At 38.5% G+C, this 21,295-nt stretch overlaps 1 protein-coding gene across 1 annotated transcript in view; it reads right to left on the reverse strand.

Moving 5' to 3' along the window:
- Positions 1-999: 999 nt before the first annotated feature.
- Positions 1,000-21,295, reverse strand: part of LOC107568675 (kin of IRRE-like protein 3) — a 46,922-nt gene continuing 26,626 nt past the window's right edge. The window contains exons 8-15 of the mRNA XM_016254655.1: positions 13,500-13,600; positions 12,133-12,331; positions 9,222-9,329; positions 8,047-8,070; positions 7,875-7,958; positions 6,718-6,827; positions 5,861-5,947; positions 1,000-2,271 (exon numbers count right to left, since the gene is read on the reverse strand). Coding sequence (XP_016110141.1) covers positions 1,798-2,271; positions 5,861-5,947; positions 6,718-6,827; positions 7,875-7,958; positions 8,047-8,070; positions 9,222-9,329; positions 12,133-12,331; positions 13,500-13,600 — 1,187 coding nt within the window. The 3' untranslated portion in view covers positions 1,000-1,797. The remainder of the gene's footprint in view (positions 2,272-5,860; positions 5,948-6,717; positions 6,828-7,874; positions 7,959-8,046; positions 8,071-9,221; positions 9,330-12,132; positions 12,332-13,499; positions 13,601-21,295) is intronic.

Consider the following 21,295-nt stretch of genomic DNA (forward strand, 5'->3'; position numbering starts at 1 on the left):
TATAACACCACATAGATAATGGCTGTACTCTTGTCTAGCACTTGAAGCATGCTGCCATCATTTTGATTTTTTTTTGGCAGTCTGAACATTTCTCCCCAGAATAGCAATAACCAAAAAGCTTAATGAATTGGGAAATAGAGCAGATAATCTAATCAATCAAATGCATCCATTTCTTTTGGCAAAGCAAGTGGGTCAACATCATTGGCACTGTAGCTTAAGTGAAAGTCTCTTGTGAAGAGCCCTGGAAGAGTTATGCTTTCAGAACAGCTGGAAATATGGTTTTGTCACTTTAATTGTCCGAATGTCTCTTGTTTCCAGCTTTTCATACACCACTGCATTGGCTTTTGAGTAGTTTGTGTCTTTCTGCACATCATACATAGTTTGCAATGCTAGCTCAATTGCGTTAGCTTGATTTCAGTACACTGATTTGAGTCTAAGAGTGATTTTACTTTACAGGTGTCGAGTGTAGAAGTGCTTGAGTTATCAGTAGTGCCGCAAGTTGCAATTTCAGTACTGTAAACTAAAACGTTGAAAAAGGGAAAAACAAAACAACATACATTTACATTAAGCATGAACACCCATACTCCATTCAAAAAACATGTACATAAATTGCTCACTTATAACAGTGAGAGTACTCAATGCTGTACAGTCCAATGGCAGCCACATGAACAGTAGACATATTCAAACCACATAAACTAAATTTGTGTTCTGCAAGACGTGTAACAAGCCCAGATGATTTATATGAATCAAAAGGAAGATGTTTAAGTGTTATAATTCAACTTCACACAGCAGGACACAGGATATAGTACATCTTTTTGAAATCCAAACATCATTGTTCCCATCATTGGCACATGATTCACATCAACCCAAAGCAACCATTTTCGGAAATAATAGTATTTAAAAAAAAAGAGAAAGACTCTTCTCTCCTCTCATAACCACATAACCAGACGAGATTACATCATCCTTCTAGTTCCCAGTGCAAGTCCAACACACTTTTTAAAACCATGTTGTTAAAACACTGAAAATAAAGAATGCTCAGAAAGAAAGAACAACAAAGTACACAAATATATCTTCTCTCTGAATGGTAAAGTGACAGCTCAGAGCCACATCTCATATTTGTATGTCAGACAAACCTTTGTCAGAAGGGTCAGAATCCAAGAATTCTGACTGACTTTAGTTGTTAATTCAGTTCATACATTGATCTATTTCTTTTTTTTTTGTCCTTTTATATTTTTTTAATTTGTTTAGCTAGCTGTGGTAGAGGCATTGAGAAATCTTACATACAGCTTTGACAGTTGTGCTTTAATGTACAGGAGCAACAGAGCATTGTCCTCTAGTGAATGGACCACAGAACTCTCTTCGAAGAGTTCATTTGAGCATTGTTGCTATGCTTTCTTCGAGGAAGTCATTCATTCAGAGCTGTTCCAAAGTTACTGGAACGGCATCTAGGACACTAGATTTGTTCAGGGTCTTGTGTCTTTCTCCATTGGCATGTGACATCACTGTGGCACACTGTTGTTTGGAGGACGTTTTTGGCCCAGATATTTAGGGCATTCGGAAGGGTCAAGACAAGGTTCTGAAACCAGTAAGGCTTTTCAGAGCTGTAAATAAGATCTGGACAAATTAGGAAATTCACAGATATCAAATAAATGTTCAAAGCAAAAGAAGTGGAGGATCAAATGAAACTGGTGTGCTAGATGTGCTTGAACTTGTTCCTGATTCGCATCTGTGGGGTTGGGGGGATTCAATCCCCTTTGGCCAATGCTAGCGCTGGATTCCTCTGTCCATCTCCTGCAGTCAGACGTGGGTCTGCATGCGTTTCTGCAGTGGCCGTGTGAGGTCTGAGTTCTGGGACGATGACTGAGAGTAATGGGACGAGGAAGAGGCCGAGGCTGAGGCCTTGCTGTCCTTGTCGAACTGCACATAACCATCCTGCTTGCTGTAACTGCTGACGCTGCTGTCGCACTGTGTGTCCAGGAAAGAGCTGGAATCACTCAACGATCCTCGCTGGAATTCTCGCTCGCAAAGCTCGATGGAACTGCTGCCCATGCCCAGCACGAACCGCTGGCTGTAGTCGTACAGGCGGTTGGGTCCAGCACCCAAGGTAGAGTAGATGTTGGTGAAAGACATTCCTGTGGGAACCCGCTGCTTGCCGGTGGTGGCTGTGGCAGGGTCTCGGCGGAGCTCTGTGGTCTGGTTCCCGGCCAGCGTGGTTGGGGTGCCATGGTGCTCCTTAAAGGTGTTCACACTGTAGTATCCATTAGTGGGGTCCTTTGAGAAGCAATGCATTAACAATCAATGCCAATGAGCATATACACTAGTATAATGACAAAAAAATGGTGGTAAAAGGTATTTCACACTGACAGCGAACTGATACCAGAGGGCAGTTGCATAAACTTGCAAGAACTAGTTTGACTACCTAGCAGTCAACCAAATGGTAATCAGTCTTACTTTTCGGATTCAAATTAGACCAATCTACGTTTTTATGTAACTGGTTTTAAAAAGTTATGACCAGTCTTGCAGGATTAAAAATAGATGTCTAACTTTTAAGACTTGCTTAATTTTATGCAACTGGCCCCTGAAGCAATTAATTTTAAAGAGTTGCCAATATCTGAATCATTGGTGAGGGGCTCACCATTAGGCAAATAAACATCAAAGCAATGCAGCGTCTTCCAGTTGGAGTACATGCAGGGATCTGCTGCCATGCATAGATGCATACAGTTGAATGGGATTGACTACTAGACACCAAATGCACAAAGAGTTGGTAACCTCCTGCAATTCAGTCACTGTCAGTGTGAACGCTCCTTAAGTCTGTTATGATGCATTTCGAAGCTCTTATACTCAAACAAACAGTATCTGACACTTTTGAAGGCTCTACAGTATGTCAGCTTTTGGAATCTCAATGGTACTTGTTTTGCTGTCAAACAATCAAAAAGTCTTAATACAATTGCACTCCTACCTATTTAGACAGGACTGGATGACCATGAGGAGGTTAGCTTAATTTGTATTGCAAAGACGTATTTTGTGATTTTATCTCATTCTAATTGAATACTTCTGTGTTATTCACATGTAATCTTGGCTAAAATTATTTAAAATTATCTTAGATAATTTGCAATAACTCAGCTATGCAATGCAGACTATTCCTTTTCTTTCTGCACTGCCATTACTTCTGTTTCGAAACATTAATAAAGGCAAGAAACATGCAAACATAAAACAAAGGTAAGAGACAAAGTGACAATCCTTAGCAGTAATTTCTAAAATATCATTATAGGCTAATTAAGCAGAACCTTGAAACACAATGTTGTTGTTAGTCTGCACTTTTCAGCTTTAATTGGACTTCAATATCATGGCTTTTTAAATCCATCACAGAAAGAAATAATCAAAGCGAAGGAACTTGATTCCATGGCTGCTGTCGTTGTCGTGGTGTTATATCAGCACGGTTGCTAAGAAGCAAAACAGGTCCCACAATGTGGACGTGAATGCCATTTTGAGCAGATGCGCAGGCCACATCCCGCGGGGGAGAGGCGATAATCACCGTTAGGTGACTTCTCTATGACAATGCGAGAAAGCATTGTCAGGCAGGTTTTATCAGGCGACAGGGATTGTGTGCACTACGTATCTGTATGGAGCTGTCCCTGTTCACACTGCACATTTTACAAACTCATCTACATGTAGGGAGGGAATCAATCCCGCAGGGAGCAGGTTGGGCGGGCCATGAAACAGACTTCAAGAATACCGTGTTTGCACACTGAGATAAATACAAACAAGAGAATAATGGCTATGCAGCTTCTGTCAAGAATTGAAACTGCTTAACAGTGGGATCATATGTTAATCAAACTATAATCACGATAGTTATTCTTTCAGCTTACACTAAAATGAGCTAAATTAGTACCTGAACACTTAAAATACTCAATGATCAGTGCAAATATGTAAAGGGTAATTATAATTGCTAATGAGGCTTTAATTCTTGAATAAAAAGGGTTTGGGCTGAACAAAAATGTAAATATACATCTTCTAAGAAATACACTCGTTTTTGCAGCAAACCATTTTTGGTTTCCCAAAGAACTAGTGAACAAATCTTAAAAGAACCATTTTGTTTTTCTTAGTGTGAAGAATATTTAAACAAATCTGAAGAATCTCTTTCCACCATAAAGGACTTTTTGTGTAACAGAAATGTTCCATGGATGTTAAAAGTTCTTTATGGAATCATAGATGCCAATAATAAACCATTACTTTTTTAAGAGTGTAACTGTAATCTAAACAAACTTCTGAAGTCAACTCATTACACTCATATTGTTTTGTGAGGAAATTAGGCTACTCTTTAAGTTAAATTAGGTTTCTACTAACTCTAAGTAACTACATGTCAACTAACTCATTATTTGCAACTACAACCCTGTTTGCACCTGGTATTAAGATGCATTTTGGTTGATCGGTACATAGTAGATGAAGGAGACACATTCCCATTTACACCTGGTGTTTTAATCCATCTCTTATGTCCACTTTCAGTCGTACACATAGCCTTTCAAAGTATAGTCCATTTGAGGTGTCCGTTAATACAGGTGGTCTATGCAAGCGCTCTAGAAAGCTTCATCTTTGTGTCTGCACTATTTTTCTCCAGACGTTATGACTGTTACAAAGTAGGACTGCACGATTAATCAAAATTAAATCACAAAGGCGATAAATCGCGATTAGGCAGAAGCTGCCATTGTCACGCGTATCTTTCAGTGAAGCACGGTTCTGTGATCAGCAGTAAATCTCCATCCGAAGGCCAGAGGGTGCTCTCGCGAGGAAACTCCAAATACGCCTCGCAGAAGAAACCCAGGAAATGCCTATAGCGGTTGCTGAATAAACAAGATTTAACTGCTTTCATTAATTCAACGTGACTAATAAACACACGACTACGGCAATATATGGTTTATCTGAGTTATTCTTATTATAATTTTTATTATAATAAAGTATATAATAATGCAATCCTAATCAACATAGCCTTTATCACTGCTTAGAATACTATGAAATATGTTGCATGCCTTATTGTGTGTAAGAAGCCACCTTATCTCACAGAGGGATTTATTTCAAACACTCGACTGACGTTATGAAGTGAGTTTGGAGTAAAAACATGTTATTAAATGTGGTATTTTCACGTGCTTTCAGATGGAGCAGCATTTACCACACAGAGCCGTAGTTTACTGACAAGCTACGCAAACAGCTTTCATGATCGCAGAACGATTTCTTCGATTTCATAATTGCACGATTAAATCATCTGCGATTATGAACGCGATTTTGCGTATCTTGTCAGTGAACTATGGCTCTGAGTAGTAAATGCTGCTCCATCTGAAAGCACGTGCTGGAGTTTTACTTCTAATCAGAGAACCGGCTTTACTGACAAGATACGCATGAACATCGCACTCGATTAATCGTGCAGCCCTATTACAAAATATGTGCAGTTACAAAATATTGGATGGTGCACATACTCAGTCTGGTGATGGACTTTGAGTCACAATACCTTGGCCTTAAGTTGACATGTACTTATGTCAGTTACTTATAGTATGTCTGTTGGGGACCATCAAAATAAAGTGTTATCAGATATTACGCAGACAGTAACTAATACTCTGAGTGCTAGTTGACATGTAGTTGCAAAGTTACTTAATGTTAGTAGAATGTCTATAGTGAACTCAAAATAAAGTGTTACCAGAAATGATGTGCTAACATGTTAACGACAGCAAAAATATGACTTAAATCATTATTAGATTTAATCGATTGGCAGCCCTATAAAAATAACATTGAAGAAGTTTTAGTGTGGTGTCATTTAACAACCTCTCTCTTTCTCGCACCACTTCCTTCAAATCCCATTGAGACATACCTTGATGTGCTGATACTCTTTCTCCTCTTCCTGAAGTACCTCAAGTTGCTTCAGAACGGACTCCTGCTGAAACTCTCCCCGTTCAATCTGTGGCAAACATCAGATCCGTTCACACATTACATTCTTGGTTACTCTCACTATGTGCGCTTTTTCATGAGATATTCCAAAAGGAAAGCTACTTCAACTGGGGCGATTTCCTGTGAATAATCTTCAAATAATTAGCAAAAATATGCAATACAACACCATCTTTGTGAGGTATTCTCTCACTTGTTGTCTAAAGTCTAAAGTGTGTTTTACATATTAAGTCCAAACAGAACTCTGATTCTGGGCCTCGGAGGCTTGTTTGACAAAGAGTGAAATTTCCAGAGATCGTGGCAGCATGTGTTTTGACAGAAGTTCACCAAGGGTTCCAGGAGAAAAGGACCACTTGATCACTTGCATCTCTATGGTTACATCTATGCCCATGTCCTCCCAGGAAATGCAGACTGGGGGCTAAATATAGGCATGCAGGCCAGGGGGGTTCTCACACTTATGCTGCATTATTCATGGGTTTGACGTTAGCAGTGGCTAGGGAGATATGCGCTATTAGTGTTGGGGTGGGGATGATTAGCATTCATTAGCTACGGATGTGACAGGGACTAGCATAATGAGCTAGCTTGTTGATTTGGGGGTGCGGGTAAGGTAATGGCAAGTGGGATGTTTACTGTTTTCTTCCTTCAGAAACGTGACTCAATGATTAGCATTCATTAGCTACGGATGTGACAGGGACTAGTATAATGAGCTAGTTTGTTGGGGGTGCCGATGGGGTAATGGCGAGCGGGATGTTTACTGTTTTCTTTCTTCAGAACGTGACTCACCATGAGCTGTTTCATGGCGGAGTGATCCTCGTTTTCTCGGGCTGCGTTGTGATCTTTGTGTACAATTTCCACGCGGATGTCGTTCTTGGCTGATACCACGCCTTTGAGGTCTGAGAGGAAAGTGACAAGTGTTACTCCAGTGTCATTAAATGTAATGCACTTGATGTGAAATATTACGAAAAATGCAATCTACTCCATGCCACTTCACTTTGCTTTAATCCATGAAACGAATGCTGCCTTCAAGTCATGTCGAAATTTGCGAATTTATGAGATTAGCACACACATACACAAGTCCCAACTTTTCTGTGGGTAACATATATATGTATATATATATACATAAAAAACATTTTTTTTCATGCTGAAATGTATTAAATATTATCCATCAGGTTTTTTGTGGAATGTTTATGGTTCATCTCATTTAAATCATCTTACTCAGACATGTTATTGAGAGATATAGAGTGACAACTAATATGTATATGCATTTTATTATCTGTTATACTGTTATAACGATCTCATATGTTTACATTACAAGCTATCAGCATTTCATCTTACTTTTTGGCCATATACTGTAAATATCAGCATCTGCAGCAAACTGCATATTTTTAGAGAGCTTGGGCCTTTGAATAAAATTTAGTTTTTTTTTCTGCTCAAGTATGAGCTCCATATACTCAATGTATCATAATGTATGAACCATAAAAACGCATGGGAAAAATCAATGAAAGAAAATAAATAAATAAATAATCCCAAAAAGCTTGGGTGAAGGGGGAACATTTAAACATTTAAAAATAAACTACTGTGGTACAATGCAAATATTAAAATACTTAGCTTAAGCATAACACACACCTTGTTCTTCAAAAATTGTTTCCTGACTTTGTCAGCAAGTTAATTAAATAGAGATAAATTAAAATTAAATTGATATGAATTTGTCCATTTTATTCCAACTAAAATCGTGTACCATTAAAATGACAACATCCAAACATCCAAGACTTTGAGTATAAACTTCCCAGGAGGACTTGAAGGCAGCATAAAACCACAGAACTAAGATAAGAGGAAACCCTAGAGGAACCATTAGATACATCAGAATCACACAGCTCATGTTGACGCATTGAAGAACAATGTTTACAGACAATTGGTGACGGTCAGGTAACAGGTCTTACTTTCTGTCTTAATTTTGCTTGCAAGTTCTCTCTGCTGAGCACAGATGGAGGTGGGCAGTGTAGGCATAACCAGGTGAGCGTCTTCTGTGGCATACAACAACAACAACATGCTCAACCCAATGCCACCAACAATCAGAAACTACATGCTCATTGTTCGCTGTCTGACTCTAACCTGTACATGGATGAGCTGTTTTCTCTTTTGATCATGACAGAGGATGGTCGTGGTAAAATGAAGACAAATAACAGAGATAAGGGTGGGCGGCATGACAAAAGCTTTATATCATAGTATCATTAGTGAACAAAAATGTAAAAAAAAAAAAAAATCAGATTTTTACTGTAACATTGAAAAAAAAAGAGACAAATTTGAGAATAAAAACAAAACAGTTCATTAATGCAATGGTAATGTTTTAACAACAAGGTCAAAATTATGGGAATAAAGTCAAGTAAAACATTTGTTATATTATGTTCTATTTTATTAATGCAATAGTATGACTCCTAATTTTATAACTTAATTTTAGGATTTTTTTAAGGTGGCACTAACATGCAGCTGTTAATAACAAAACACTCATAAAGTATATATAAAAGTATAACTGAATAAGCCACGCTAATGTAAAATAGCTAATTCATATACATGTGCTCACCTGTTCAGTTAATTAATTCAATTAGAGAAACAAGTTGCAATGTTTCTACTGTAAATCACTGTAAGCAACAGTTAAACCTAACCAATTAGCTTTGGGTGACCATATACGGACATGTGTAAATTACCTAAAATGTCTGGGTTTTTGCTTTGTTTTCCGATTGACTTTCTCATACATTATACGTACTATCGCATTTGCATTGTTTTGATTGTTCTCTGTAGATCCCACCTTCTCACATGCCACGATTGGTCGATTATGTAAAATGCCTGCACGCTATTGGTCAAGCTACTTTTCAGTCATTACCTAACAATAGGAAAACAAAGCGGCAATTTAGAAATCCCAGCCAGGGCATATCTGGGAAAAAGTGAATGTATGGTAATTCTAAATTAGCTAGAATTAGTTAGAAACACAAGGAGCACCAAAGCAAAATACCCCAACACGTTGTCTATATTGGAAAACAGCTAGAGTTTTCTACTGTAGGATTTTTAAACAACAGTTTCATCAGCATCACAGACTACTTTCTGCTCTATGCCATCATGCCGCCCAACCCTACACAAACACTCGACGAAAAATAAGATATAGAAATAAAGGCCTGGTTTCTGTTAAGTGACATGAACACCCTAACACCCTGCTCTTTGTCTGACTGAGGAGCACTTAGCGTTCTCTGGTGATGGACATGCAGGAACACGATGGGCTGAGAGGTACATACTTCTCTGAGAGCGCGTACAGCAGAACGCGCCAATGGTTCCCATGAGGACGATGAAAGCAACGAAAGCGCCAACTGCCACGCCGATGATCACAGCAACAGGGAGGGAATCTGTTGGAAAACAAAACAGAGCCTTCTACAATAACACAGCATGGACAGGACGGGTAAATCCAGTAAATAAGCGCTCAAACACAGACGCCACCGTTCACTCCTGAACATATTTCCAGATTCGCACTAGCATGGAACAAATAGGAATGTCAAATGCCATGTCGAAGAGACATTCGCACCTTCAAGGCATCTATTCAAAAGAACTTCTACAGGCAATTAACACCACCATCACCTTCTAGCGAAAACTCAGGTACCTTCACTTTAATCTGACAATTTGCAGCTATGCCAATTATCACATACATTCAGTGCATGACACATGTCTTGCGTGTGCATAAACTGAACACTGCATGGGTTGTTATCGTTCACCTTGGATCATTTACGGATTCTAATAGGACTTTTATAAAAACCTAATAGTGTTTTGCAAAGACATGGCTTTAGATTAATTAGAGCCAACCCAACTGTTTTATTTGTGCTCTTGTTGGTATGTTTAAACCAAAAGATGGAGCCCAGATTTTACAGCCAAACGATAACGAGAGGCTGAGGCAGACAAAAAGCTATACCTACACAAAGTTAATTACTGGCTCCCTGTATAAACTAAGCATTACGAGCTCTGCGTACTCACAGTGTATGCCTGTTTAATGTCTGAATTATTGTTTGCTGTTCTTATAAACCTGGGGATATATGTTTTAAAGGAATAGTTTTTCCAAAAATGTTTTTGTCACACAATGATACTGTATGGATTTAAAAGACTTCAGAAAAGTCTAGGGTAGCCTTATGTCCTCTTTTTCCCGGCTAGGATTTCTATATTGGCTAAAATGCCCAGGTTATGGCTTTGTTTTATTATTGACGTGCTCTTAACAGGACTCATGCATTACATGTACTTGCGTATTTGCATGGTTTTGATCATTCTTTGTAGATCCCGCCTTCTCAGTGCCACAATTGGTCGATTATGTACAATGCTTGAATGCTATTGGTCAAAGTACTTTTCAGTCTTTTCCTTCAGCAAGTACGACAACAATAGGAAAACAAAGCCAAAACCCAGACATTTAAGACAATTTAGAAACCCCAACTGGGAAAAAGAGGATATATAGTCACCCGAGAAGAGTTGTATTTATGATACTTATTTTTTAAGCTTAAAAGCTTTAGCCCCCATTTATTGTAATTAAATAGAAAAGAACAACCAACGCATTATGTACAATCTTTAATCATTAGGGTTTGAAATTAGTGAAAATGATGACCAAATTCTAATTTTTTGGGGAACAAATCCATTAAAGAACCACTAACGTCAGTCAAAACAGGACTAAAAATGTATTGCATGTAAACAAATCCAAACTATGAAAGCACTGGGAAAATAGATTTCAAGAAATGCACGAGAAAAAAAAAAATCACTGTAACAAGGCTGCAAATTAAATAGTGCTAAGTGCTGTTAACAGATTTATATGATTTATTAAAGTTGCAGTTATATACGTGCAATTAGTGTGTTGCTCTGAAATAATCATTTGGCAAGAAATACAATTTGTAATCTAAAATTGGTATAAATACATTAAAAGAGATTAATATGATTTACATGTGACTAGCTAATCTTGTGTAAAGTGATTCATAATGTACAAAGTGATAAATGGAAAGTAATGATGAAAAAAAAAAACTCAGATTCTGCTCTATTCCAGTGCTTTTTAAAAACCATGGTAATGAAACACCGCATCACTACGCTATCACAGGCATGTTTTAAAGAAAAGAAGATAAAAGCTGATTCTTTCCAGTGAACCTGATGATGAACACTGAACGATTCATTAGAGAATCAGACTGTTCTTAAGTCAGCAACTCACTGATTCAATGATCCACTTAAATTCAGCCAAGAACCGTGTTATTGTCAGTGGTTGAATGTGTGCGACACATGGTGTGACAATGTACTAATGCAGAAGTTTATTACTGATTATTTTAATTGAAAACCACATGTAGGTTGTGACTGTCAGTTATTTGTGAATTAAAGGTGATACGATTTCAATTTTTCCTTTCTCTTTGGAGTGTTACAAGCTCTTGGTGCATAAAGAAGATCTGTAAAGTTGCAAAGACTAAAGTCTCAAATCCAAAGATATATTCTTTATAAAAGTTAAGAGTCAACCACGCCTACCTAAAACGGCTCGTTCTAACACGCCCCCACATGTCTACGTCACAATGTGGTAAGTTTGCATAACACCGCTCAAATGTTCACGCAAAGAAAGAAGGCGTAACTTTTATTCTCGCTGTAGTATTGTTGTTGCTGCCATCATGTCGTGAAGACGCTGTGTGCTTCATTGTGAAAGCGAAACTACTTTGACAGGCATCACAATATGGTAAGGGACGTAACATTTCCGTCACACGCTTGAGGAATTCGGCCAATCACAACGCACTGGATAGCTGGCCAATCAGAGCACACCTCGCTTTTTCATACCAATGAGCTTTGTAAAAATTGACGTGTTTCAGAAAGGCGGGGCATAGAGAAACAATAATGTACAGTATGTGGAAAATAACGTGTTTTTTGAACCTTAAACCGCATAAACACATTCCATTACACCAAATAATGTTATTTTTAGCAGCATCATATGACCCCTTTAAATCTAGTATATAAATACATTAAAATGTATTAAAAGGAGACTTGCTAATTTGATAAATGGAAAGTAATGGAGAAAATATCAAATGTTTTTTTTAAGATTCTACTCTATTCCAGTGTTTTCAGAAACTATGGCTATTAAACACTGCATCACTACTCTACCACAGGCATGTTTTAAAGAAACTAAGGCGAATCCTGGCGAACCTTGGCTCCCACCTTGTTCCTTGAGGCGAATGATCTCTGTATCGGAGCCAAAGCTGTTCCAGGCAGTGCAGTTGTAGATGGTCTGGAAGTCGGCGGGTACGATGTTACTCATGGTCAAGGTGGACAGCACTCCGTCCTCTGTGCTTACTGTCTCCACCGTGTAGCGACCTGACGTCCCTGACTCCAGGACGGTCTCCTTCCAGGACCAGGCCTGATGAAGAACGGAGAAACCATATTGAAAAGATCAGCATAAGTTGTTTTGGATGCTAGTCTGTTGCATCATACAAAAATAAACGTATTCAAGGCATTTTCTATATACAGTGGGTACGGAAAGTATTCAGACCCCCTTAAATTTTTCACTCTTTGTTATATTGCAGCCATTTGCTAAAATCATTTGTTAATTTTTTTTCCTCATTAATGTACACACAGCACCCCATATTGACAGAAAAACACAGAATTGTTGACATTTTTGCAGATTTATTAAAAAAGTAAAAAATAAAAATACATAACAAATAAAAAATATATACAAATAAATAAAATAATAAATAAATAAAAATAAATAAACACATACATACATACATACATACATACATATGTACATTAGTCATTTAGCAGAATTTAGTCATTTATGCATACATACATAAATACATTCTGGTTACCAGCAGGCTGGCTTCACCAGCAAAACCTCCTTTCCAGCTTTACAACCAGCACATTTTCCTGGTAAATGGCATGTCTCTACCATTTAGACAAACACTAACCATCATAAACTATTCTGAATCAGCTTGCTGGTGCAAGCTTGTCTTTTCAGAAGGAAAGAGAGACCCGTGTTTGTTTTCAACTGCTTTATGGGCGTTATTACACACTTCCAAAGTTATTACTGGTTGTTCCGGACCACAGGAGCAGTCTTTCCCATTCAACTGACATTTAGAAATAGCATAGCGATAAAAGCAAAGCCACATGGGTAAACATCGCACAGAGATTACCTATGCACTTCCATGCGCACAGCCACAAACACACACATACACGCACAGTGTGAGTAATGAATCAAAAATTGGCCCGGAGAGGAGACAGTTCATCTAAGAGTGGTAAATCCTAATTGGATCTGTGGTAACAGGGCATAAGCATGCATTAAATGAGAAATTAGGGCTGTAAGCCTGCCATGTCTAATACCCGTTCACTCATATAGAGGAAACAAATTATTTCAGATGCAATTTAATTTATTAAACAGATCGTAACTCATGAGTGTGTTATGCATTTTCGGACTGTGTTTACTGAGTCTAATGGAGTCACACGAGCCATGTGACAACAGCAACCACCCACTCAATAGCTGCAGTCCTGTCTGAGCTGAGTCACTGGAAGGAGAGAGCTGAGTAACTCACAATGCGGTCTGGGGGTGGCGTGCTACGGATGAAACATTTGATCTGTCCCTTTTCCCCATGTGGAGCCTGATGGGTCTGTGTGCTGGAGATGGTCGGAGGTCCTGAGGGGAGAACAGATGCACATACAGTAGTTACTCGTCACATACTCAAAAACTGTGCTCTAACACTGTGTGATTCCTGTTTGCCAGAGAGAGTCATAGGAATCTCTTTTCGAAACGAGAGACGATTAAGTGTTGCTTTGTTACAATAGGCATTCTAGCCAGCATTTTAGGTTAAATCAATTTATATAAACATCAGAATGTTTGCTAATATTTTATGGTAACATTATATTCCATCTAATGATTCATATCACATATGCATGCATATTTTCCGTATTGTCATGCAGTTCCAGAAGTACAAGACAACACTGTAGAGGTAGAGACATGAGAATTTCGTGAAGTTGCACTGAATGGAAATTACCTTCTAACAGCATTGTCTATTTGCTGAATAAATTATGCAAATTTGCATATATTCATTTGACAGACTTAGATTGCGTTCAATGGATGCATTTTTATCAAATCACAAATTCCCTGGGATTCGAACCCACAAAATTGTCATTGCTAATGCCATGCTGTACTGTTTGAGCTATAGGAACACTATGGGCCTGTCCCAGTACCCACATTTGGTCTTGGCAACTTGCAAAACTGTCCCAGATCTAATACACACGGATACAACAGTACTGTCTTCAAAAACTTGCACTTTGAAACCCATTTTCAAAAGTTTGCATTTTCAGGTCCCCAAACGCCTGTTGTCAAGTAAATTAACAAACAAAATGCAGGAAAAGTTTTCAATTTTTTGAGAAATCAGGCTAAGCGTTCATCATGTTCAGGAATGTACATGCCCCAAAAACATGCGATTCCGAAGAATGCTTTCTAGTGTAAGTTAAATTAATTTGATATCACGTATAAGGTAGTAAAACAAAGCGTTGCACATTTTATTGTTGCAGAGATTAATATGTACAGTATGCAGTTCCCAATCTTTGGTCTTGGTTGTGGAAGATGCGACAGACTACAGCAATCTGGTATGTTTTACTGAGACTGCATCACACCAGACACTTGAATTGGCTCTTTAAAATGCTGAAACTAAGTCTGAGTCTGGATGTGTGCCATGCTATAACACTCTTCTTCATCACTCGATCTTCATTCAGTAGAAAATGTACATACTTTTTAAAGGGGTCATATGATGCGATTTCAATTTTGCCTTTCTCTTTGGAGTGTTACAAGCTCTTGGTGCATAAAGAAGATCTGTAAATTTGCAAAGATTAAAGTCTCAAATCCAAAGAGATATTCTTTATAAAAGTTAAGTGTCAGCCATGCCTATCTAAAACGGCTCGTTCTAACACGCCCCCACATGTCTACGTCGCGATGTGGGAAGATTTGCATAACGCCGCCCAAATGTTCAAGCAATCTTTTATTCTCGCTGTAGCATTGTTGTTGCCACCACCGTCATGTCGGGAAGACGCTGCGTGTTTCATTGTGAAAGCGAAACTACTTTGTTTGGGCTTCCAAAAGAGGACGATATCAGTTTCGTCATGCCTGGAGCTGATCCGTGCTGGTCGCTGAGGAAATACATTAACTTTGCACTGTGGATTGCCGGATCGGCTTTCACCGTGGATGAAGCGGAGTCCAGCCCGGGGTCGTCACATGTGGTCGTCACAAGCCCGCCGGACGCACCGTTCTCAAGCCCGCCCGCCTCCGCTCACTCAAGCCGACCTCCACTCACTCTAGCCCGCCGTGTGTTTCGTTGTGAAAGCGAAACTACTTTGTTTGGCCTTCCAAAAGAGGACACGACTAGAAATCAGTTGTTAAGTTGTATTTACAACACTGTTTTACCCAAATATTTAGTTTAACCCAAGTATCCAGATGTGTGCAGTGCATTTTATGGAGGACTGTATCCTGATCCTGGGAGAGTAGACTACAATGCCGGCTGTTCTGACTCACAGACTGTAAGTACATTTTTTATATTTAAAGAATTTGCCACTGACGATTCAAACGCGAGTTTTGAGCAGTGTAGAGTAGCACTTGTTGTTTGTCATTTCTCTGATCACAAATGCAGACATGGTTTTATGTTTACGCGATGCAACGCCACGCGTCAAAAGACAGTATAAATCATTATAATCCGTAATTATGTCCCCACTGGATGCAACAAATGCCTCGTTTATAATGGGTTTTAATGTTTTTGTCTCGTCGCTCTGGCCTGACACGGCATCACAATATGGTAAGGGGCGTAACATTTCCGTCACACGCTTGAGGTATTCGGCCTATCACAACGCACTGGATAGCTGGCCAATCAGAGCACACCTCGCTTTTCAGACCGATGAGCTTTGTAAAAATCGACACGTTTCAGAAAGGCAGGGCATAGAGGAGAAACAATAATGTACAGTATGTGGAAAATAATGTGTTTTTTTAACCTTAAACCGCATAAACACATTTCATTACACCAATAACACAAAATAATGTTCTTTTTAGTAACATCATATGACCCCTTTAAAACATCACTTTCTATTTACCACCCACTTTCTGCGCGCAGGAAGTCAGTTGTGTCGGTCAAGCTGCCTTGACATTTGTGAATCCGTTGCATAAGTTAATGACCCTCATTCAGACAGTTGGTCTGTTGGTGTGTGAATAAAATTCAGAGTTTCTGCATAACCGTTCAATTTTGCCCTGGAGGACTACAGAAGCACGAACCAAGGCTGACATACACATTACCAGTTCCAAGATCGACAAATCCTGCTGGCCCACGCTTGGAGAGCGGTGTAAAACTTTAACCGATCAAGCTAAAGATCTTATCTGTAGGATCTGCCAATCAAGTGTGCAGTTCTAAGGCCTTGCAGTAGCATATTAGAAATGTGGCTTTAAAAGGAAAGAGCAGTATTGTATTGGCTTTGAATGGACAGACTCTTAAAGGAGTCTCCTGTGGGGTGGTCTATTTAAGAGTTGTGTTAAGGGTGAGGGAGTGAGGGTCTGGTCTTCATTTTCAATCTTGAAAAGAACTGATTTACGGCAGCCTCATGTCTCCCGAGGAGATAAGACTCGGCATGCCAACTGCAAGTCTATTTCTATAGGCTGCAATCTGAAGAGTGCCAATGGCGGGGAAATGTTATTTTGAAAAGAAAAGTGCCTCCAGAGTGTCTCTTCCTGTTCAATTTTAACCGTGGACCCTTGAACTTTGACTTATGCTACGGCTCACTCTATTTTTCCACAATTATGCAAAACAAGCAATGTGCTGATATAAAGGGTAAACAACGTTTCTCTAGGATAGATTTGGAGTAACTTCTCTGCTTAACAGGTTACCAACCCCAACCCTGCCAAAAGCCGCACTTAGATGCACACGCACACACAAAACTCAACCCAATCCACTAATCATGCATCTGCCAATCATATGCGGAGGTGTCATTATTAGAATAAATTAGCATCTAGATGAGCATGAGGCAGATGGAGTGCTGTAGTGAAGGGAATATCAGGCTGGTGGAGAGGAATGTTACACTTCGCACCCCTTTATTAGACACCAGTGCTGCAGCGATACCTTGCTGCTAATGCACGTGTGCTATGTGCATGCTACACTACAACTACAAAATCATAATCCACGCGATAGCGTGTTATAAAGACTAGAGTGTGTGTGTGTGTGTAGTTGCAGGCATAAGGTAAATACATTCAGATCATTCCCCACTGGTAGAGGTATGGCCAGCGTTTGGTGGCTCAGAAGAATCAGCCCATGGATCAGGCTGTAAATGAGGAATATAATTAGATAGCGTATCACTTATCCTCAGAATGCTGGGCTTAAGGAACTCCATGGGGAGTGGGAAGCCTGGAGGCTGGGTGAGAGAGAGAGAGAGAGATACAGATAAAGTTCACTACAGGGCATCCGTTTGCAACAGTAGGGAGCGTACAAGAGTCATGATCAATGGATCAACATGGGGAGATGTCGTGTAAAGGGATATCATCCTACAGAATCCTGTCCCAAATGATTCCATGGGCTGAGAAACATTTCTATGTGTATTTTATATAGTGTTTGATTAAAAATAATTAATAATAAATAAACATAAAATGTGAAATAATCATGAAAATATATAAAAAGCACGTTTTGAGTTGCAATTTGTATATCGTGTTATATTGAGTGCCGCCGTAATGATGTATTTTTGTGGGCCAACCTGAAAGTTAGCATCACCCTGATTCCCTCGGATAGGATTTTTACACTGGTGTTTGGATTATTGCAGAAAATATGCTCTAAGGACAACAAAAGTTTATGATTCTTACATGTTTTTTTTTTTTTAAGCCAATCAGAAGTAATGTTTAATGTCCCCAACAAACTCTGTAGTCCCATTTGTTATCAACCGCTTTTTCAAGACAAGTAAAAACTTAAACAAATTAAAAGGGGGTTTTACGGATGCATTTTGCTGGTGTAGAATAAAACATGAAAATGTCTAGATCGTGTCCAAACCACAAACATTATTTAAGACGTTTAACCAACAACCAGTAAAAAAAAAAACCTATTGACTTCAGGAAGTGCTAAAATGCTAACTCATTTCCAGCATTTTATTACTGAAGCTAAAATTAATAAATTAAACATTTGACTTCTTTTTGTTTCCAGATGGCCTGCGGTTTAGCCTACTAGCTTAGCATACCATAGCTGGCAATTAATGTTGCAATACTGTAGAGCAGGGGTGCCCAAACTCGGTCCTGGAGCGCCGGTGTCCTGCAGAGTTTAGCTCCAACTTACCTCAACACACCTGCTGGTAAGTTTCTAGTATGCCTATAAGAGCTTGATTAGCTGGTTCAGGTGTGTTTAATTGGGGTTGGAGCTAAACTCTGCAGGACACTGGCCCTCCAGGACCGAGTTTGGGCACCCCTGCTATAGAGTAAATATCCGTAAACTGCCTAGCACAACACAGACATTACAAACCATCACCTGTTAGGTTTACCTGGCCCTATGGAACTGGGCTACTACTGGGTATAACAACAATGGACTTGTTTTGTGCTATTTTTGATTGGCCTTTTGGTTTGTCTTGTTACAAAGACCCGGCAACCCATTAGTGTATTTTGGGCCATATAAGACACCTATAGAGGGCAAAAAAATTACCAGTAGAGACCCGCAGGGACCATTACAGGTTCCATTAAAACCCATACAATCCCCATTATAGTTTTTTTTTCTCTCCATCCTTGTGCTAAGTATGAATGTACTGAGACAATGATAGTAAAATACCTAATACGGTATAAACCTTGTTGATGATACAGGCAAGATAATGAATGCAATGCGCTTAATTGCACATTAAGCTTTTTCCATAGAATACTATTATGAAGAAAAGCTTAATTTAGCGTGTTGCGTTCATATTCTGGGCTTATATTTCCTGTGTATATACTATGCATCATTAATATGGTGAGTACTGAATTTGATCTTTTAATATCACTGCTTTCGTGCATTAGGGCATGTTAAGAGTTTTTTCACATTAAGCTTTTTAGATTGTCCTGTTGTTTGATTCAAATACTGCAGCAGGTTCTGTATATGGATCGCAAGTGCCCAAAATTTTTTTCACAGTTTGTTCACATATCTTTGTTTTTGTTCTCATGAGATGTGATTTAAATATATGTGGATTGAAACAGATGGGAAACTGACAGGCCTGTGGGCTGTTTTATGGATGTTTTGCCCTCCGGGTTTCCGTGTTAGTCACACGACTGATGAATGAAACGAGGCATTGCCTCAATTACCTGACTGGCTGTTTTAACTGAAAAGTGGGATTTTCATTCCTACAGCTGACATATTGAGTGTTGTCATAGTTTCTGCAGGTCATTACACCGTCTCTGCATTTTATTCAAAATAAGTTAGCAACCATTTACAATTTCTGAATAAAATTCAGCTCATGACAAAAAAAAGTTATATATATTATTAATATTATTATCAACTATAATATTCATTATTAAAAATAATGTTAATTATATATTATTATTAACTTTGCACTAAGCACCACAAATTTCTTTCTGCACCACTGTCACCATTTATTTCACTAGCTTTCATTTGCCAAATCATTAATCTGTGGCAATTTCTCACTTCTCCTCAATATCTGCAAGCTGACATGAAAGTGGAATACTAATTTTCTTCAGGAGTGAATGTCTGTAAAAAAAAAAAGATATACAGTGGGTACGGAATGTATTCAGACCCCCTTAAATGTTTCACTCTTTGTTATATTGCAGCCATTTGCTAAAATCATTTGTTAATTTTTTTTCCTCATTAATGTACACACAGCACCCCATATTGACAGAAAAACACAGAATTGTTGACATTTTTGCAGATGGATTAATGATTTGCCAAATTAACACTACTGAAATAAATGGTGGCACTGGTGCAGAGAGAAATTTGTGGTGCTTATATATATATATATATATATATGTATATATATATTTTTTTTTTAAGAGGGACCCTAAAATTCCAGCTTTCATTTTCTCCAAGTATTTTTTTTGGTAGCTTTTATACAAACACATTTTTCTCATTGTGTTAAAATATGGTTGACAAATGTGCACCAGTGCATTCATGCACACAAACCAAAAGTAGCAACCTTCCACATAGACACATATGTCCCATTTCTACACTGGGTTAATGTACTTTTTCCCGGAAACATAATGCACTCTTGCTGACATACATACACAAACGCTTTCATGCACAAATATGCTCCATTAACCCAATAATGAGTTCACATGGCATTGAAAACGACACACTTAAACAGTGTGATTGAGAGGCATCATCCCAGCAATTATCGGATTGCAGCAAACCGCAACTGTATGCTGAAAGAACGCATAGACCAGTGTGCAGTGAGAGGGGATTCGCAGATTGTAGCATGTGAAAGATTTGTTGTGCCTCATTTCTGCTGCCATATATTTCCATTACAGCACTCCAAGAGGACCGAACCCAGTTCCATGAATAGCGCATGCTCCGTATGTCCTCTTGCCTGCAGATACTGCAATTAAATGCACTCTACCTGCACACTTACCTTGGGCACACTACAGCCTATTTTTAAATGTCTTCCCTGAACTCTCATCAGTGCCTAGAAATGACTTCCTCCTTATTCCTTTCAACCCCATTTTTGTTATAGCATAAAATGTTCCCCAAGGCAATTCATCTCCACTCCATTGTGTCTTCATCCCCATTGCAAAGTGCACATGTTCAACCATCCATCTATTAAGGAGCTTTCAAACTGACAGTGATTTGTAGCAACGAGCAACCGAACGTCATTCATTTTCAGTGGGAGTTGGTGACATGATAGGAGTAAGTCAGTGGAGCCAAGACGGAGAAAAAGTTAATGATATTGTGAGTGAATTCACTCTACTATATGATTTGTATCTGTTCACATAAAGCAATATAATAAAATAAAATAATACATAAATAAAAAATTGGGGCAGGAAAAATGTCAGAAATTTTGTATGAGTGTGTTTGATTAATGCATTGATACTGCTGCAGTTTGCAATCATTTTAACCTACAAGATGATAATTTTTAGCAGTAAGAAAACCAACGTCTTGATAAATTAAAAACAAATGCAAAACGTCTAATTTGTGATCACATTTTCAAAACCTAAAGCCAGTTACGCAGCCCAACAGTCAAGTAAACTTGCATGCTCTCACACAGACAAACACAAAGTACTCTATTTTTAAAAAGTGCATTTTTTTATCAAATCCCGTATGCTCACAAAGGCCACATTTATATATATATATATATATATATATATATATATATATATATATATATATATATATATATATATATATAT

The sequence above is a fragment of the Sinocyclocheilus grahami genome, unplaced genomic scaffold (assembly GCF_001515645.1).
Source record: "Sinocyclocheilus grahami isolate Dianchi unplaced genomic scaffold, SAMN03320097.WGS_v1.1 scaffold1271.1, whole genome shotgun sequence".
Classification (NCBI taxonomy): domain Eukaryota; kingdom Metazoa; phylum Chordata; class Actinopteri; order Cypriniformes; family Cyprinidae; genus Sinocyclocheilus; species Sinocyclocheilus grahami.